The following is a 16,677-nucleotide window of genomic DNA, read 5'->3' on the forward strand; positions in this document are numbered from 1 at the left end:
AAAATCAATTGCTAAAATGATGCTAGGGCTATCTCCATTCTTCCCTACGGATGAACTTCACGACATCACAGAACTAGAAAGTATCCAATGCTTAATTAACAGCGTGGCGTCTCCTTTATTATTTTGAACAATTTCCGCTAATCCGCTTATATTAACATTACAGTAAACATTCACTAACTGGGCGAAAAGGGAAGACCACTTATCGACATTCGCGTTTTAACTGGTCCGGAATGTTAAACGTCAAATAAAATCGAGGGAAACTTCAATGAATTGTTTGTTTCGCATTATTCCTGTAATTGGATAAACAAAATGATTCCAATGGAAGTTTCGCATTGAGTGCGACAACAGGTATGCCATATGATTTGAGTAAATTATTTTTCTGTAGTTTAATCAATGTTTTTGTCGTGCGAAAATAATGTCAATTTTCATAACATTTAAAATTACATTCGAATGCCCCTCACAGCAAATCTTCCATTTGAATATGGCGTCGATTGTTTACGAAATTCTGCTTTTTAACTGGTCCAAGGACCAGTTAACGTTCGCCCAGTTAAACAGCAGACCAGTTAAACCAGGACCAGTTAGCGAACGATTACTGTATATCCTTAGTTCTGTGATATTAGTATAAGTAGGTGTGGGCGTAGGGTTTGCTAAACCTTGAGAGCGAGACTCGATTTTTATGTTCAGTCTGCTTTAAGCTGAAATTTATTTAATTAATATTGATTCAGTACATAATTCATCGTGTCTTACAAATTTAGTGAATCCTTAATGGAGGATCTTTCCTGCTGTTCAGCTACTTCGATGAACTCTGAAGTTCTAAATTCATAAATTTTGGTGAGAGACAGACTTTATAATTTCTTATAATAAATTCTATTACCTTTTTCCTTTCTAATTCCTATCTAATATTCCTTTCCGTTGCCACGTAAATTTCAAATAGTATTGATCTAATTTTCGTACAACTCTTCATACACTATCCCTATTGTTTTTCTCTTTGTTTATCATTTCATTCCTCCTGTCAAGTTACACCGTATTCGATTACAACGATCTATTCGGTTACGGTGCTGCTGTAACGAGGGGTTACGTCCTAACATACCCCCTCCCGTAAACCCTAGTGCTCTTTATGTTTCGTATGTTTGGGTTTACCTTACTCAAGGACGTCTAACACCGCCAGTTTTGTAGCTGCTCGTCTGAAAACGCCAGCTGATGTTTTCACCATAGCTTGGCGAATTCTTTTATCCTTTCCGGGGATCACCTCCACAATTCTGCCACGGATCCATTGATTTCTTGTCGCTCCACTCACTACTAACACCAAATCCCCGACTTGTAGGTCCTTAACAGTCTCGAACCATTTACACCTTCTAGATATGACCGGCAAATACTCCCGTATCCATCTCCTCCAAAACTCATCGGTTATGCTTTGTGCCAACTTCCAACTGCTGCGAAGTATTCCGGAGTAGTCGATAGGTTCCATAGGTAGAATTTTTACGCCAGTGGAGTTGCCCAAAATGAAGTGGTTAGGCGTTAACGCCTCTTGATCCGCCGATTGAAGAGGTATGTACGTTAGCGGCCGACAGTTAATCATCGCTTCAGCTTCGCACAGAATAGTCTCCAACGTTTCCTCGTCTGGTTTTCGTGGCGCTTCTATAACTGAAGATATAGCTATTTTCACGGACCGAACAAGTCGTTCCCAAGCTCCTCCCATATGAGGGGCGGCAGGGGGAATAAATCTCCAACTAGTCTGGTTACTGGTGAACGTTGAGGCCAGTTTTGTAGCGATTTCGATCTGAAGCTCTTTACTAGCACCCTGGAAACACGTTGCATTGTCTGTATAGAACTCCGCTGGAGGGCCACGTCGTGTTACAAATCGCCTTATCGCCATGATACAGGATTCTGTCGAGAGACTGTGCACTAATTCGAGGTGCACGGCCCTTATCGTAAGGCAGGTGAATAATGCCACCCAACGTTTTACTTGACTACGACCGACGCGAATTGGAACTGGTCCGAAGTAATCGAGTCCTACATATGTGAAGGGTCTGATAAATGGCGTTGTTCGACAGTCTGGAAGAGGTGCCATAGCAGGCGTGGCAGGCACTGCTTTCGTGACTCGGCACCAGACACAACTTTTGGTAACTTTATACATAATAGACCGTAATCTGGGTATTTCAAAACGTTGCCTCATTTCGTTCACGACTGTTTCTCTGTTGACGTGGTTGAATCGACGATGATACCAGTCTGCTATTAGGTTGGTGATCAGGTGATGGCGAGGCAGAATGACTGGATACTTTGCCTCGAACGGTATAAACGTAGCTGCACTGCTTCTACTGCGCATCCTAATTACTCCGTGATGATCGACGTAAGGCCACATTTTATATATTGAACTGCTTTTGGATACTACTGCATGGCGTTCTTCAGGGCTACCGCGCGTTCTAGAAAGTATATTAATTTCAGCAGAAAACACCTCTGCTTGTGCGAATTTCCATAAGGTTTCTTCTGCTCGTTTCAACTCGTCTTGCTGGAGGATGCCCGACTGCAACGGAACTTTCGCTATTTTTCTTCTCAAGTTGTCTGAAAATCGAAAGACGAATGCCATTGACCTTTGCAATCTTTCCCACTTACTGAACCGGGTAACATCGATGAACATATTTTGATCGATGTTGTGATGTTGACAGTGACGTAACTCTTCCTCGGACGTTGCAAGTTTCCTTTGTGCAGGCCATTTGTCTGCAGATTCATATAGAAAATCAGACCCTTTAAACCAGACACTGTTAGAATAAAGTTTCGGCCCATCGTTCCATTTAGTGGCCTGATCGGCTGGATTTAGTTTCGATGGAATCCATCGCCAATTTTGCTGGTCCGTTACTGTTAATATTTCTCCAATTCTAACGGCTACAAATTTATTGTATCGGCGATGCTCAGAGTTGATCCATGCAATAACAGTAGTCGAGTCACTCCAAAAGTACCGCTGATTATTTTTGATAGCATAATAATTTTCCACCGATTGCAGGTATCGAACACCTAATAGAGCTGCATTCAGTTCCAGCCTTGGGATCGATAGAGACCTAAGAGAGCCACTTTTGATTTTGCTCCCACTAATGACACTTGGACGTTATCTTCTGTTGCAAGTCGAAAATAGACGACGCATGAATACGCCGACTCGCTAGCGTCTACGAAAATGTGGACCTGTATACGACTGACATCATGTGGAAACGATGTGTTGAAATGACATCTGGGAATGCGCAGACTACTCAGCTGCGGAAAGAGTTGTGCCCATTATGGCAGCGAGAAAATAGTTCAGCGTTTATCTGGTCATCCCAATCACATCCCGTGGCCCAAATGTCTTGCATCAATATTCTGCCATGTATGAGGAAAAATGCAACAAGTCCCAAAGGATCGAATAAACTCATCACTACTTTCAGTACTTCACGTTTAGTGGGGACATAGTGGCCTTCCCGCACTGGTAGCAAATCATTTCGCAAACCGATCGTAAATGTGAAAGCATCTTCTCTTGGGATCCAGCGCATACCAAGTACTGATTCTGTATCTGAGCCACGTTCGAGAAAAAGGTTCTTAGACCCTTCGGATGTTTTCTCACCCATACAGCTTAATACTTCTGCTGAGTTTGAGAGAAAATTTCTAATTTCAAAACCCCCTGCGGCATGAATCGTTCTGACATCGTTCAGCACTTGAACCGCCTCTTGAATAGTCACGAAGCTATCTAAATAGTCATCCACATAGTGGTTATTTTGAATCGCGGAGACAGCACGTGGAAGAAGATCAGTGAAATCTGCTGCGTTAACATTTTTCACATACTGTGCTGGTGCAGGTGAGCACGTGGCGCCGAAGGTGGCAACATCCATCACATATATTTGAGGGGATCTGGATGGATTATCTCGCCATAGAAAACGTTGTGATTGTCGGTCTTGCGGTCGAATTTTTATTTGATGGAACATTTCCCTAATATCGCCACAAACTGCAATAGGAAATAGACGAAATTTACACAGAACCATTGGGAGTGGCGTCAATAGATCTGGTCCTTTCTGGAGTTGGGAGTTGAGTGATGTTCCATTGGCCTTGGCTGCAGCATCCCAGATAAGTCTAACCTTCTCTGGCTTCTTGGGATTAACGACAACACCTAATGGTAAATACCATACTCGTTTGGAATCGGTTGTTTTTATTTCTTCGTTGGTTATTTTATCAGCGTATTCCTTGCTTTCGTATTCCGCTATTTGTTCTCTAACTCGCTCCATCAAATGTGGTTCCTTCTTAAGCCTTTTCTCTAGAGATTGCAAGCGACGTAGTGCCATTGGGTAATTATTCGGGAAGTTTGGGCAATCCTGTTTCCACAAAAGCCCCGTTTCGAACCCCAACTCCGTGCGGCGAGTGGTTTCCATCAGGATGTGTCTTGCCAGCTTATCTTCCTCAGTTTCAATTTGTGTACCGTGAACTGTTGTCCCCAGGCTTTCCAGCGCGAAATAATCTCGCAATTGTTCGTTCAGCAAAAGATCGGGATCAGTGATATCCGCGACGTGGAAATTGATTGGAACTTCTAGAATTTGATTGGCAGGAACGCTCCCGTAGATTCCCCAGCCCAAACGACATTTCGCTGCAATCGGTTCACCCGAATGCCCTTGTCGAACTTTCAGCGGAACGCCTAGCCGAAGATTGTCTAATCCGATTAAAAGTTTCGGTTGGATTGAGTCATAGTCTTCAAGTGGTAAGCCTCGTAGATGGGGAAATCTTTCCGCAAGTTGGTGATATTTTAGAGATTGCGATGGTAGGACTAGACTGCTAACGGTACGTGCATTAACGAGTTTATGTTTCAATGAGCTATTTTTTCCCGCAATTTCAAGTTGAACTCTCTGAGATCTCATCTCTTTTCGAGTAACATTCCCCGTCCATCTGAGAGTTAAGCATTCTGCCACTCCCTCCAAACCTAGACATTGAGCGATGGTGTCCTCTAGCAGGGTTAATGACGACCCCTCGTCGATAAAGGCGAATATCGTTACGGCTCGATCGTTGTTGTACAACACGACGGGAATTATGCGAAAGATTGGAAGACAACTTGCAAAAGTGGAATTTATCGAAAAATTTAAAGGATGAGTTGTAGACGAGGGATAATGGAGCAACGAATGATGTTTATTGCGACAATCTTGAACATCACATCCTTTCCAAGATTTGCACGGCCATCTGCCATGATTGTTCAAACAAGTTCTACACAGGCCTTTCTGTTGAACAATCTTCCATCTATCATCTACATTCCAGGATTTAAATTCGGAACACTCGGCCACACGGTGACCATCGCGATTACAAACTGCGCATATTTTCCTCGGTTTGGCATTGAATTCAATGCTTGGAATTGTAAAGGTCTCGGGGACTGCGGAGTGAGATTGAATATATGCTTTATCCCTCGGTCTATTGCGCTCGCTCCTGTTCACGTTGACGTTCGGTGATTCAAATGTCACTTCGCTGGCTGCCGTGACTAACTTCGTCATGAAACTGCTGAAAGTTCGCAGTGTAGGGATAGGCTCCTGGCTCTTATGTAGCGCCCAATCCAACTTTAGAGAACCTGGTAGTTTCTCTACCAGTTCCTGCATCATCATTGGGTTTGAAAGGTGTGATTCTTGGTGCGCGGCTTGAAGGTGATCCACTAAGTTTTGGACCGCTAGTCCAAAATCAATCACCGTTTCTAGCCGATCGTGTCTAGGGGCTGGTACACTCTGAATCTTTTTCATCAGCGAACGAATTAATAGTTCAGGTCGCCCGTATAAAATTCGTAACTTTTCTAAAATGGATGGAACACTTGACGGGAGCAGCAATCGGCTGCGCACTGCCTCTAGTGCATGCCCTTTCAGGCATCTTTGTAGACGGATCATATTTTCCGCGTCTGAGTACCCGCACAATGCGGTAGACTACTCAAAGTTGCTGATGAAAATCGGCCAGTCCTCTGGATTGCCATTGAAGATCGGTAACTCCTTTCCCATTACTTGGCGTGCTGCAATATGGTGTGGGCCTAGCGCTTCACCACATCGTGTCTCCAAAAGTCGTGATGCATGACCTGGAATTGATGTACTGTTTAATTTGTTCCCAACCAGAGGACGATTCGATTGATGACCGCAACTGGTGATCGATGTGGTCGGGCATGGAGGACTCTCGACTCGATTGGGTACAGGTAATGCTGCTGCTTCGTTTATGTTATTTTCGGGATGGTTTTCGCCATATGAACCCCGTCCTTCAGAACCTTCATTGGAGCGCTGACCCACTAACCAATCCGATACTTTCTTTCTAGAGTCAACAGATTCAGTCTTACTGCCCTTACTACTCGCTGCGATTTCTCGTAGTAGTAGCCGCTTTTGTTCCAGTGATTGCTGTCGAATAACTTGTTGTTTTTTCTGAAACGTTTTCTCCTCCTCCAACGTAAGCTCTCGTAGACGTTTTTCTTCCTCCATTATCCTCTTCCTTTCTTCAATTTGACGTTGTTGCTCTGCCAACTGTCGTTGTTTGATTTCCTTTTCTTCTATGTTCGCTTGCTCTTTCAGTGACAGCTCTTCTTCAACAATTTTCATTTCTGCCTCTAATAATGCAATACGCGTGCTAGATGTGATACTTGCGGGGGTGCCATTGATACTTTATTTCGTTTGGATGTCATACTTCTCCCTGCGGAAGCCTTGGATGCTTTATCAACTCCCTTCGTAGACTTCGGAATTCGGAGTTTTTGGCTGGATTTGTTTTCCACTATGCACTCTTTACAGACAAAGGAACGATTCTTAACTGCCTCGTTCACACCTGCACAACCAAAATGCTCCCACATACTGCATTGATCGCAGGCAACCATATGTGCTTCGGCTGAGTCAGGACGATTGCATCGTCTGCAGTGGGAGACTTCTTTAGTGTCGAGGAGTCCTTCCATTTCCAACCCACGTATAAATTTCTTAAAGTTTTGTGGGCGTAGGGTTTGCTAAACCTTGAGAGCGAGACTCGATTTTTATGTTCAGTCTGCTTTAAGCTGAAATTTATTTAATTAATATTGATTCATTACATAATTCATCGTGTCTTACAAATTTAGTGAATCCTTAATGGAGGATCTTTCCTGATGTTCAGCTACTTCGATGAACTCTGAAGTTCTAAATTCATAAATTTTGGTGAGAGACAGACTTTATAATTTCTTATAATAAATTCTATTACCTTTTTTCCTTTCTAATTCCTATCTAATATTCTTTTCCGTTGCCACGTAAATTTCAAATAGTATTGATCTAATTTTCGTACAACTCTTCATACACTATCCCTATTGTTTTTCTCTTTGTTTATCATTTCATTCCTCCTGTCAAGTTACACCGTATTCGATTACAACGATCTATTCGGTTACGGTGCTGCTGTAACGAGGGGTTACGTCCTAACAGTAGGTTAAGCGCTTTTGATTCCTATTGTTTTTCTTTGCTAATAATTTTTCTCCAATGATGCTTTTACGTGCTATAAAATTAAAACTATTTTTTGCCATTATCGGACTGAGTTCTCACATACAAAATATACACATTTTTATATAATCTCGCAATTTTTATATATTTTATTAATCCACGTAGAAACAAATTTGGTAACGCAGACTCAATCTACGCTTCATGAATCCTTTGCACAAATTTCAAAGGAATTCCTAATTCAAGTAATTCGTTCTTTGATTTTGCTGGCAATTCCTGACTATAATGCAGCAATGCTTCCCAGCATATCTCGCTTAACTTCGGAATCGTCATCCACATTTTATATACAATATTTGTTCGAAGATTGTTACGGAAGCTAAACTTTATGCCACCAAAAATATACATGCATCCGGATTCACTGCAGGCAGCATCATGAAAGAATAACGTATATGGTAGCACCGATTTTTGCATCAACCGCCACTCAAAGGTATTTAAATTCAACTTCCATACGTCTGCGTAATACGATCCACCATCATATCCTCCAGCCACTATCACCTCCGTGCCATTATCGGTGTGGTATTGAACACATGAGTGACATTTTCTCGGTGCCGGAACACCTGGGAGGGGTAGACTTGGGTCCGGTTTTGTCGCTGTGTACGTCCACTTGTTTCGTTTAAGATTATAAGTGGGAATAGAGGCTAAGCTAAAAGCAGAATCACTGGTTCCTCCCCCGATTATGTAAACATTGTTATCATCGAAAGCAATTTCATGGCGATAACGACCAGGGGGATCATCGCGTATATCTTGGCGACATGCGTACGCACATTCCCATGTTCTGGATGATACATTTAATCTGTTTTGAAACAGTTAAAACATGTGGTATCTTTATAATTGTGTATTATTCATGTCATACCTGTAAACATCACATGTATAGTCAAAGCCTTCAGTTCCGCCAATCGTGTACAGAAAACCATCGTGAAAAACAATGGTTTGGCCGTATTGGGCTGGCGGTAGATCTCCTTTCACTTCGATTTCCATCATCTCCTTTGGTTTTTTCGCAGGTTCGCAGACATAGAGCTTATTTGAGCAATTAACACCAAACGGAAAACCTGTTCCTCCAAATACCTAACAAAAATGGATATATTAATGAACTTGAAATTGTAGTCTCCTAGTTGAGGGACATTTACAATCAAAAGATTTCTATGCATAATCATCGCATTTGATGCCAATTCCTGCGGTAGATCATTGTTCGAGTCCATGAGCAATGTCCACTCATTACGCACGATGTCATATTTCCACAGCTCCTGAAATAAGCAGGACGCTTCGTCGCCATCGTTCATTACAGCCATATTCGGATTAAATCCCCCAAAGCAATATATTGCTGAATCGCTGCACACTATTCGATGACCACTTCTGGCGTATGGTCTAGATTTTTCATATCCCGCCTGCTTTTTATACTTGATACGCTTTACCTCATATGGTCGAAAGCAGTACTCACTCACAGCATTAGAATTCAGTTCATTGGTCATGTCTTTCAGGTTTCCTACACTGACATCCACTAACTCACGAAGGTGTCGCAATCGAGGCACACTAAAGTGTTTATTCAGAACTTCCAATATCCTTGCAAGAAACTTATACACCAGAAAAATAAAAATTTTCATTACTTTCTACACAATGTTTTATTAAGGCATACCGCCTCTACACGTAAAATTTACATATATTCTAGTGCAAGCAATGTTTAGATAGATGCTAGTTGAATAATTGAATTGTAATGGCGGGTTTACATTAGGGAGATCTATAGCTATAGATGGATTTATTCACGTGAAAATAGGTGTAAACGGGTGAGAATAAATATGATACACTTATTCGAGGTATATATAACTTGAATAAATTTAACATATGTAAACGCTTGTGAATTTCTCACTGGGTAAATTCACCGAAAATATGAATATATTCATTATAGAAGTTCACGCTAGTGTAAACGGTTGATGCGATTTCTATAAATCTCATCATATTTCTTCACATGAATATATCACTAGTCTAAACCCACCCTAAGACTAGATAATCAACAAAATGACGTTTATACGGGTCAAAAATAAACTGCGAAAACATTATTTTCGATTTGTCAAGCATCTACCAAAGCGACTAGAAGTATATCCTAAGGTGGGCCAATTACTAAAACCACTCTTCAGCCATGGAAGTCTACTGTGTTTTATTTGTAAACAAAACACAATACGCTTGTGCCCAAGCTTGCTCGTGATCAGTCTGTCTCTTTCACACTTCAAGCAAATAATTCCCCCTGCTTTCTTCCGTACTGTATTCATATATCGCTTCTCTAATCACCTTAGTGAAGGAACCGAGATGAAGAATAGAAGGTGGGAAGACTCACGGGTTTTGGTTGTGTTGAACTTTGATTGTGTTAGTAGCCAGGAAGATAGGAAGTTCACATACCAGGCATACCAGTCAGTTACTCAAATGGTACAAAAATGAATGTGTCAACGAATAACGTTGAAAGAGGATATACAGAAGCTAATTGCATTAGGAAAAAAACAGAACATATCGAGAACTAAACTGTTTAATTTTTTCTTTGATTTCAGAAATAGTATTCCAATGTCTACTATGTTTGGAATCTAGAGCAACATAATGAAAGTTTGACTTTTGTCAGCAATTGGAATTACAGTGGAACCTCGATTATCCGCGAGCGGATGATCTGCGATGCGGTTTATCCGCGAAAGCGAGTTCCATAGTAATGCTATGGACTTTCCCGGAAATTATCAGTGAGGTGTAGAATTGAGCATTTTTCTTTTGGTCATGACTTTCACATTATTAATAGTTTAATGATTCCTTTATTGATAAAACATAGTTATCATGCTGAATTTTTGTGTTTGCATCTCTTTTTTAGTCATTAATTGCATTATCCGCGATTTTCGTGATCCGCGGTGACCTAGCCAGACTATTCCGCGGATAATCGGAGTTCTACCGTACTTTTTCACAATTAGAACCCCCGCACACTAGAGACTTTTTTTCTAAGACAGTTTGTTCGAATCGGCCTACTGATGCAAAAACCGACCCAACTGAATCGGTGTAATGTGCGCACATGCATACCTCTCCGTACTGATTAAGAAGCCGACCGAACTATCGATCGACAAGTCAGTCTGCAGTCTGCGGGGGCTCTTAGAGTGCTGAAAACTTCAGTCGTCTAAAACTAAGACTCAAGCGGGAAACTTTTCGTCTCAATCTAAGTCATACGGAGTCAAATAAATTTATTTTTCAAGTTGATTTTACATGAAAAAACTTACAACCTTTTTTCCCATGCACTGTTAAATGTTTATCCGTCAAAGGAGCAAAAGATTCTGACTCTGACTTTGTTCGTTTACGATTTGGTCGACGTAACGAGTGTTGGGTCGAAACGACAGCAGAATCACGCGGAATGCGTTTGGAAGAGGGACAATTGGAACCACTTCGGAAAGAAACAACGCGCTACTTAGAGAAAACAAAAAGCACGTTTAATTCGTAGCGTTCTAATTGTTGGAATGGATACATCGAGAATACAGTGTTGCTAGTTTCAGTATAATTGTGTCACTTGATAACAAGGGGTGATTCATTGCGCTCATCCCATACCAACAACGAGAAGTAAAATTGAATTGAAATTAAGTTTAGAACACTTCAAAAACACAGTTTCAGTTTCTGTTAAAATGTCGGGCCCTTATAATCTATCATTTCATTTGCTTATTTTTACTTTTAATAACAACACTTTTCCTATGTAGTGGACTATTATAAGAAAAGTAACATACATAAACAAAATCTGTGGCGTCACAGATTTAAAAAATCTTCCCACCTTCCATTTTCCATCACGTGAAGAAACGGCCTCACCTTAGGATGTACTTGTATGCGCCTTGCTGACGCCTTGGATTGTTATATCTCAGGTGGCTGAGAGATGGTTAAGTCATGTGCACACTTGCCTCTATAATAATCACCTCTATTCCGGTTCACGTTCGGGTTTGAAATTAGCAAAATAATCCCCTCATTCCGGTACACGATCGGCGATTGGATTCCAATCCGATCGGCGATTGGATCAATCCAATCGAGTTCGAAAAGTTTGCATTGTACCTGTTCGCCTCAAATCCTAAAGGGCGGTGAATTCTGAATTCGAACTTTCATCACAGCAGTCAGACAACTGTAAAACCAAAACAAAAACGGTAAATGGTTTTAAAAGTTATAGTTTCTGCATGTAAGGTAAAACCATGTAAAATTATACAGATTTCGATTTACAATTTTTCTCATTGATTTTTAGAGCGGTAAGCGGTTACTCATTAGATAAATACCACACAGCAACGACACGGATGGGACGGTCTATCATTCGCTCTGTGAACATTTTTATAGGAAACAGTTTGATACACCTGAAGAGCGGCAGTTTTCCAAAATTTTCCGATGATGAAGGCAACTCTCGGAAACGTAAGGCTGTAATTTCTTTGTTTAGAGTTAAGTATTAAATACCTACATTTAATACTTAATTTAACCTATATCCTATATTTAATATAGTTATATACCTGAACTATTTAAGTGTAGTTAGTAAACGTGAGATGAACACAAAAAGTTTATTATTTTTAATAAAACGAAAGAAAATTACGATCTCAATAAATCGCTCAAAAATTATCCTTTTCCATGAGGATGCTTGGTTGAGAAACTTTTTATACAGTGCTATAAACTGCGCCACGAACGCTTCCAGATGGAATATATGTTTGCTTCTTTGCTTCATCCGGTGTTCATACTGTCCGGCAAAGTTCAACGTTTGCGTCTTCCGACTCATATTGCTCGTATAGCCGTTCCCTCACCGCTCCCAGCTTCTGTGGACTTTGCTCGAGGACAATCTGTAATAATATTTTATTTTCGAGCTACTCTACATCTTGTGCCTCCCTAATCACCATGCATTGCTGTAGGGATATATTTTGTCAAGCTAGAGGGAGCTGCGTCACTCGCCATCATCCATTGTAATTCGTACCGTTGGAGCGTATAGACGCAAATAAAAATACTTTGTAACACACTTAAAACATGGTGTCAGAAGCAAGAAACGAACAAATTGATCTGATTTAGTGCGAGGAGTGTTATAAATAACAGTGCAAAAAGTGCTATAAACGAACCGAAAACAAGTAACGTAGCTTGTGAAGTGAGGATTCTGAAAGTTTTGAATCTGAAATTTTGCGTGAAAGAAAGGTGAATCGAAGATGGCGTCTGGATTCGACCTTCGTTTGCCGCAGCCTCTCGATTGTGCTAATTTGGCCAAAGAATGGCCTCGATGGAAGCAAGCATTCGGAATATACATGCGAGCGAATAATAAAACGACGGAAAGTGAAGAGAACAAAGTTGCCATTTTCTTGTAGCTCATTGGACATCGTGGTGTGGAGATATTTAACACGTTATATTCTGACAATGCAAGCACCGAAAATCTCTTTGGTATTGGTGTTAATGAAAACAGAGCCGTTAATGGTGAAGACAATGCAATGGGTGAAAATAGTGGTGCAGCGGGTGCTGCAGCTTCAGCGAACGAAAATGTAGTAGTTACGCACTCACTCACACTTACAAACGTAATCAAATCGTTCGATGAGTATTGTCTTCCTCGTAAAAACGTCACTATCGAAGCGTTTAAATTTAATACAATTACGCAGAAGGAAAAGCAGTTGTTTACCGACTTCGAGACAGAGTTACGCACACAATTACAATATTGTGAATTTAAATGTCATGAATGTCAAACTTCATACGCTGAACGGATGCTTCGCGATAGAATTATCATTGGAATACATGACAAGAATCTCCAACTGAAACTTCTTGATGGGAGAGATCAACCAACGTCGAAAATTATTGAAACGTGTAAAGCTTTCGAAGCCGCCTCGGAGAATAAGAATGTTCTCGACCGCAAGCCGTTTGAAGTAAAATCTGTGGAACATCGATCAAGTGAACAACAGGAAGTGGTTGCTGCCGTCTCACGCAAACTTTGCTACAACTGTGCAAAACCATTCACCCAGAGTCATCGCAGTAGGTGCCCAGCTGTTAACGTGAAATGCTTTTCATGTGGAGGAATGGGCCACTTCAGCAAATGCTGCCGTCAGAAACGAAGTAAGGAGGATAACATCGAGAAGCAGTTGTCGAAACAGGGATCACTGGAAAAGAAGAAATCAATTTTCACGGTAAATTGGAGTGACGCAGGTAGGTGTATGAATATAGATGAGGACGGCTATGCATGTGTGAATAATTATAATAATTTACATAGAATAAATTCTAACAACCACGAGAGCGAGCACATCAAAGGATGACGCAAAACATATCAAATTGGGAACACAGATGTACAGTTTAAGTTAGACACTGGTTCGGATGTAAACTGTATCCCGATAAATGTAATAAAAAATATTCACGATTGAAAAGGTTGATGCACATGTTCTCGATTATAGTTCCAATATAATAAAGATTTATGGAAAGGTTGTTGTGTCGTGTTTTGATCGCGAAAAGTGTTGCGCGCATAGCGCTGAGTTTTTGGTTGTTGATTCAAAGTTTGAGCCGTTGTTAGGATTGCAATCTTGCATTGAATTCGGGTTGATAAGTCGCATGAATAGGGTTCACATGTCAACATACATTCCACAAAGTAAAGCTGATTTTGTCACGCAGTATCGAGATATATTCGAAGGTTTAGGAAAATTTCCTGGGAAGTGTTCTATAGTACTTAAGGAGAATTCTATCCCAGCTCTACACTATAAAAACGCATACCTTTAACTTTGCATGATCAACTAAAAATTGAACTTAAGAAGATGGAAGAACAAGGTATCATATCGCACGTTGATTACCCCACTGATTGGGTCAGTAACATGCAAGTGGTGGAGAAATCTAACGGAGCATTGCGAATTTGCCTTAATCCGAAACCTCTGAACAAATGTATTAAGCGCGAACATTTTCTTATTCCTACCCAACAAGATCTATTCAGCCGTCTTGCGGGGAAACGAGTGTTTACAGTCCTCGATTTGAGTAGCGGATTTTGGCAGATGGAGTTAGATTGCAAAAGTTCTGATCTCACAGCATTCATGACTCCTTTTGGTCGGTACCACTGGAATCGTGTTCCATTTGGACTTAACAACGCGCCTGAGTTGTTTCAGCGGAAAATGATAGAAATTTTTGGTGATATTCCGGGAGTCGAAATCTACTTCGATGATGTGGCTATTGCTGGAACTGATGAGGCCGAACATGATTATATTCTAGCAAAGGTTATTGATCGCGCTCGTGCAAACAATGTTAAATTCAACCCTGATAAGCTGCAGTTTCGTAAAAACTGTGTTAAATTCATGGGTAACATTATCGATATCGATGGGGTGCTCCCTTGGCCGACTGGTTAGCGTCATAACTAACATGCCGGGTGTTCGGGTTCGATTCCCGTTCTGATCGGGGGAATTTTTCGTCAAAGAAATTTCCTCCGACTTGCACTGTGACCACGCGTATTCTAGAGCTTGCCACTCAGAATGCATTCAAGGCGTGTTATTTGGCATAGAAATCTCAACTAAGTACTAATAAAAATGACGCAAGTAATACTACGTTGAGACGGCGAAGTTCCTCTAGGAACGTTAGTGCCATTGAAGAAGAAGAATAATTATCGATGACGGAAAAATTCATCCTCTAGATAAAGATATTAAGGCCATACTTAGAATGCGAAAGCCAAAGTCTGTCGCAGACATCACCCGTTTCTTGGGGTTTTGTAAATATTTGGCAAAGTTTATACCGAACCTTTCGCGACGTACGGCGAACATGCGTAGGTTGACACATAATGGCGTTAGATGGGAATGGAATGACGATCACGAAAAAGAAATCAATGATATACTGCAAACGATTTCGAGGGCACCAAGTTTGGCAATATTCGATCCAAATAAGCCCTGTTTCATTCAGACTGATAGTTCCAAAGACGGCTTGGGGTGTGTCTTGCTACAGGATCATGGCCCTGTGGCATATGCATCCAGAACCCTAACTAAGAGCGAACAGTTATGGGCCCAAATTGAGAAAGAGCTATTGGCTGTAGTATACGCGTGCGAACGGATTCATTATTTTGTTTGTGGGCGAGATAACTTTGGTAATCATTTCCACCGGAACCGTAGGCTCATGACACGTACTCATAATCAGGGGTCGAATTCCAGTGAGCTGTTACTCGAAGATCATGTTAGGAAATATTTCATGACCCAGAGTCCACCAAGAGTTGTTATTCCATCTGAAGTAGCTCCTCCACATGCTGTGAATCCCGTAGAGGGTGCTATTCCACCAGTTGCTAGTAGATCGCCAGGGGTTGTATGTCCGCCTGTAACTGTACCTAGTATTGGTCCTGAATTTGATGATAATTCATCGCAAGCCAGTATTCATGATCAAAGAACTCCACTAGAAGAGTCCAGCAACGATTCAGCCGAACCTGAAAGCCATCACCAAACTCGTAGTGGACGTACAGTGGTACCTCCAGATCGCTATGGACAGTGGTTATATTAGATAGTTTAAAATTAAATTGGAACAAAAGAATGCGTGTAATAATATTTTATTTTCGAGCTACTCTACATCTTGTGCCTCCCTAATCACCATGCATTGCTGTAGGGATATATTTTGTCAAGCTAGAGAGAGCTGCGTCACTCGCCATCATCCATTGTAATTCGTACCGTTGGAGCGTATAGACGCAAATAAAAATACTTTGTAACACACTTAAAACACAATCTGATTGGCGATTTCTCGGAGAAATGCTTATCAGTCGATTTCTGGCACCTCCTGGTTCACCGTAAACGGATACTGTTGTACCTTGCAAGCTGTTACTCTTATTCCCAAACAACTTCTAACCGCGGGAACAACCCGCGAAGTATGATTGACGCACAGAACCAATCTGCACGTAGAAACCTACTTTTCCATGGTTCTTCTAAGCGCAACTCAAACACCTCGGACAAGACGATCGTCTTAAATTCGTCTGCCCGCTGGCATCAATCTGCTGCGTCTGAGCAATTTGGTTGATCAAATCCGTCACGACCACCCTGTCATATATCCCGGCATTCGATGGATTCACCTCGATGTGGTAATTACTGCTGGCGGTCATGATTTCCACCTTCCGGCTCGAGGGCGTTCCACCCCCGGTACGTAAAGTTCCCGCAGCAGACACATGATGCAAGTTTTCTTAGTATGCTACGAAGATGCGGGAAATCCCGCTGGGAGAAAATATTGATCAGATACGTAGCATGCGTTTTGTGGTAGCTCAGTTCGGACAGCTCAC

General features: G+C 41.3%; 4 protein-coding genes across 5 annotated transcripts; 1 reads left to right on the forward strand and 3 right to left on the reverse strand.

Annotated features, from left to right (window-relative positions):
- Positions 1 to 1,141: 1,141 nt before the first annotated feature.
- On the reverse strand, positions 1,142 to 2,326 carry LOC129766493 (uncharacterized). The gene has a single exon (XM_055767062.1). The coding sequence runs from the start codon at positions 2,324 to 2,326 to the stop codon at positions 1,142 to 1,144; it is 1,185 nt and encodes a 394-aa protein (XP_055623037.1).
- Positions 2,327 to 3,242: 916 nt separating this feature from the next.
- Positions 3,243 to 5,729, reverse strand: LOC129766494 (uncharacterized). The gene has a single exon (XM_055767063.1). It carries the CDS (start codon positions 5,727 to 5,729, stop codon positions 3,243 to 3,245), a length of 2,487 nt encoding a protein of 828 aa, XP_055623038.1.
- Positions 5,730 to 7,458: 1,729 nt separating this feature from the next.
- On the reverse strand, positions 7,459 to 9,474 carry LOC129770454 (kelch domain-containing protein 10 homolog). Of its 2 annotated transcripts, XM_055773298.1 has the most exons (4): positions 9,457 to 9,474; positions 8,594 to 9,037; positions 8,320 to 8,531; positions 7,459 to 8,259 (listed from the first exon to the last, which is right to left on the reverse strand). In XM_055773298.1, the coding sequence occupies exons 2-4, from the start codon at positions 8,933 to 8,935 to the stop codon at positions 7,602 to 7,604; spliced, it is 1,212 nt and encodes a 403-aa protein (XP_055629273.1). In that variant the 5' UTR covers positions 8,936 to 9,037; positions 9,457 to 9,474; the 3' UTR covers positions 7,459 to 7,601. The 2 variants fall into 2 exon arrangements, with proteins under 2 accessions (XP_055629273.1, XP_055629272.1); XM_055773297.1 differs by lacking the exon at positions 9,457 to 9,474 and having other exon boundaries at positions 8,594 to 9,282.
- Positions 9,475 to 12,972: 3,498 nt separating this feature from the next.
- LOC129771024 (uncharacterized) lies at positions 12,973 to 13,820 on the forward strand. Its single transcript, XM_055774266.1, has 2 exons — positions 12,973 to 13,610; positions 13,675 to 13,820. Exons 1-2 carry the CDS (start codon positions 13,175 to 13,177, stop codon positions 13,677 to 13,679), a joined length of 441 nt encoding a protein of 146 aa, XP_055630241.1. The 5' UTR covers positions 12,973 to 13,174; the 3' UTR covers positions 13,680 to 13,820.
- The last annotated feature ends 2,857 nt before the right edge of the window (positions 13,821 to 16,677 follow it).

Source organism: Toxorhynchites rutilus, chromosome 2, assembly GCF_029784135.1.
Source record: "Toxorhynchites rutilus septentrionalis strain SRP chromosome 2, ASM2978413v1, whole genome shotgun sequence".
Taxonomy (NCBI): Eukaryota; Metazoa; Arthropoda; class Insecta; order Diptera; family Culicidae; genus Toxorhynchites; species Toxorhynchites rutilus.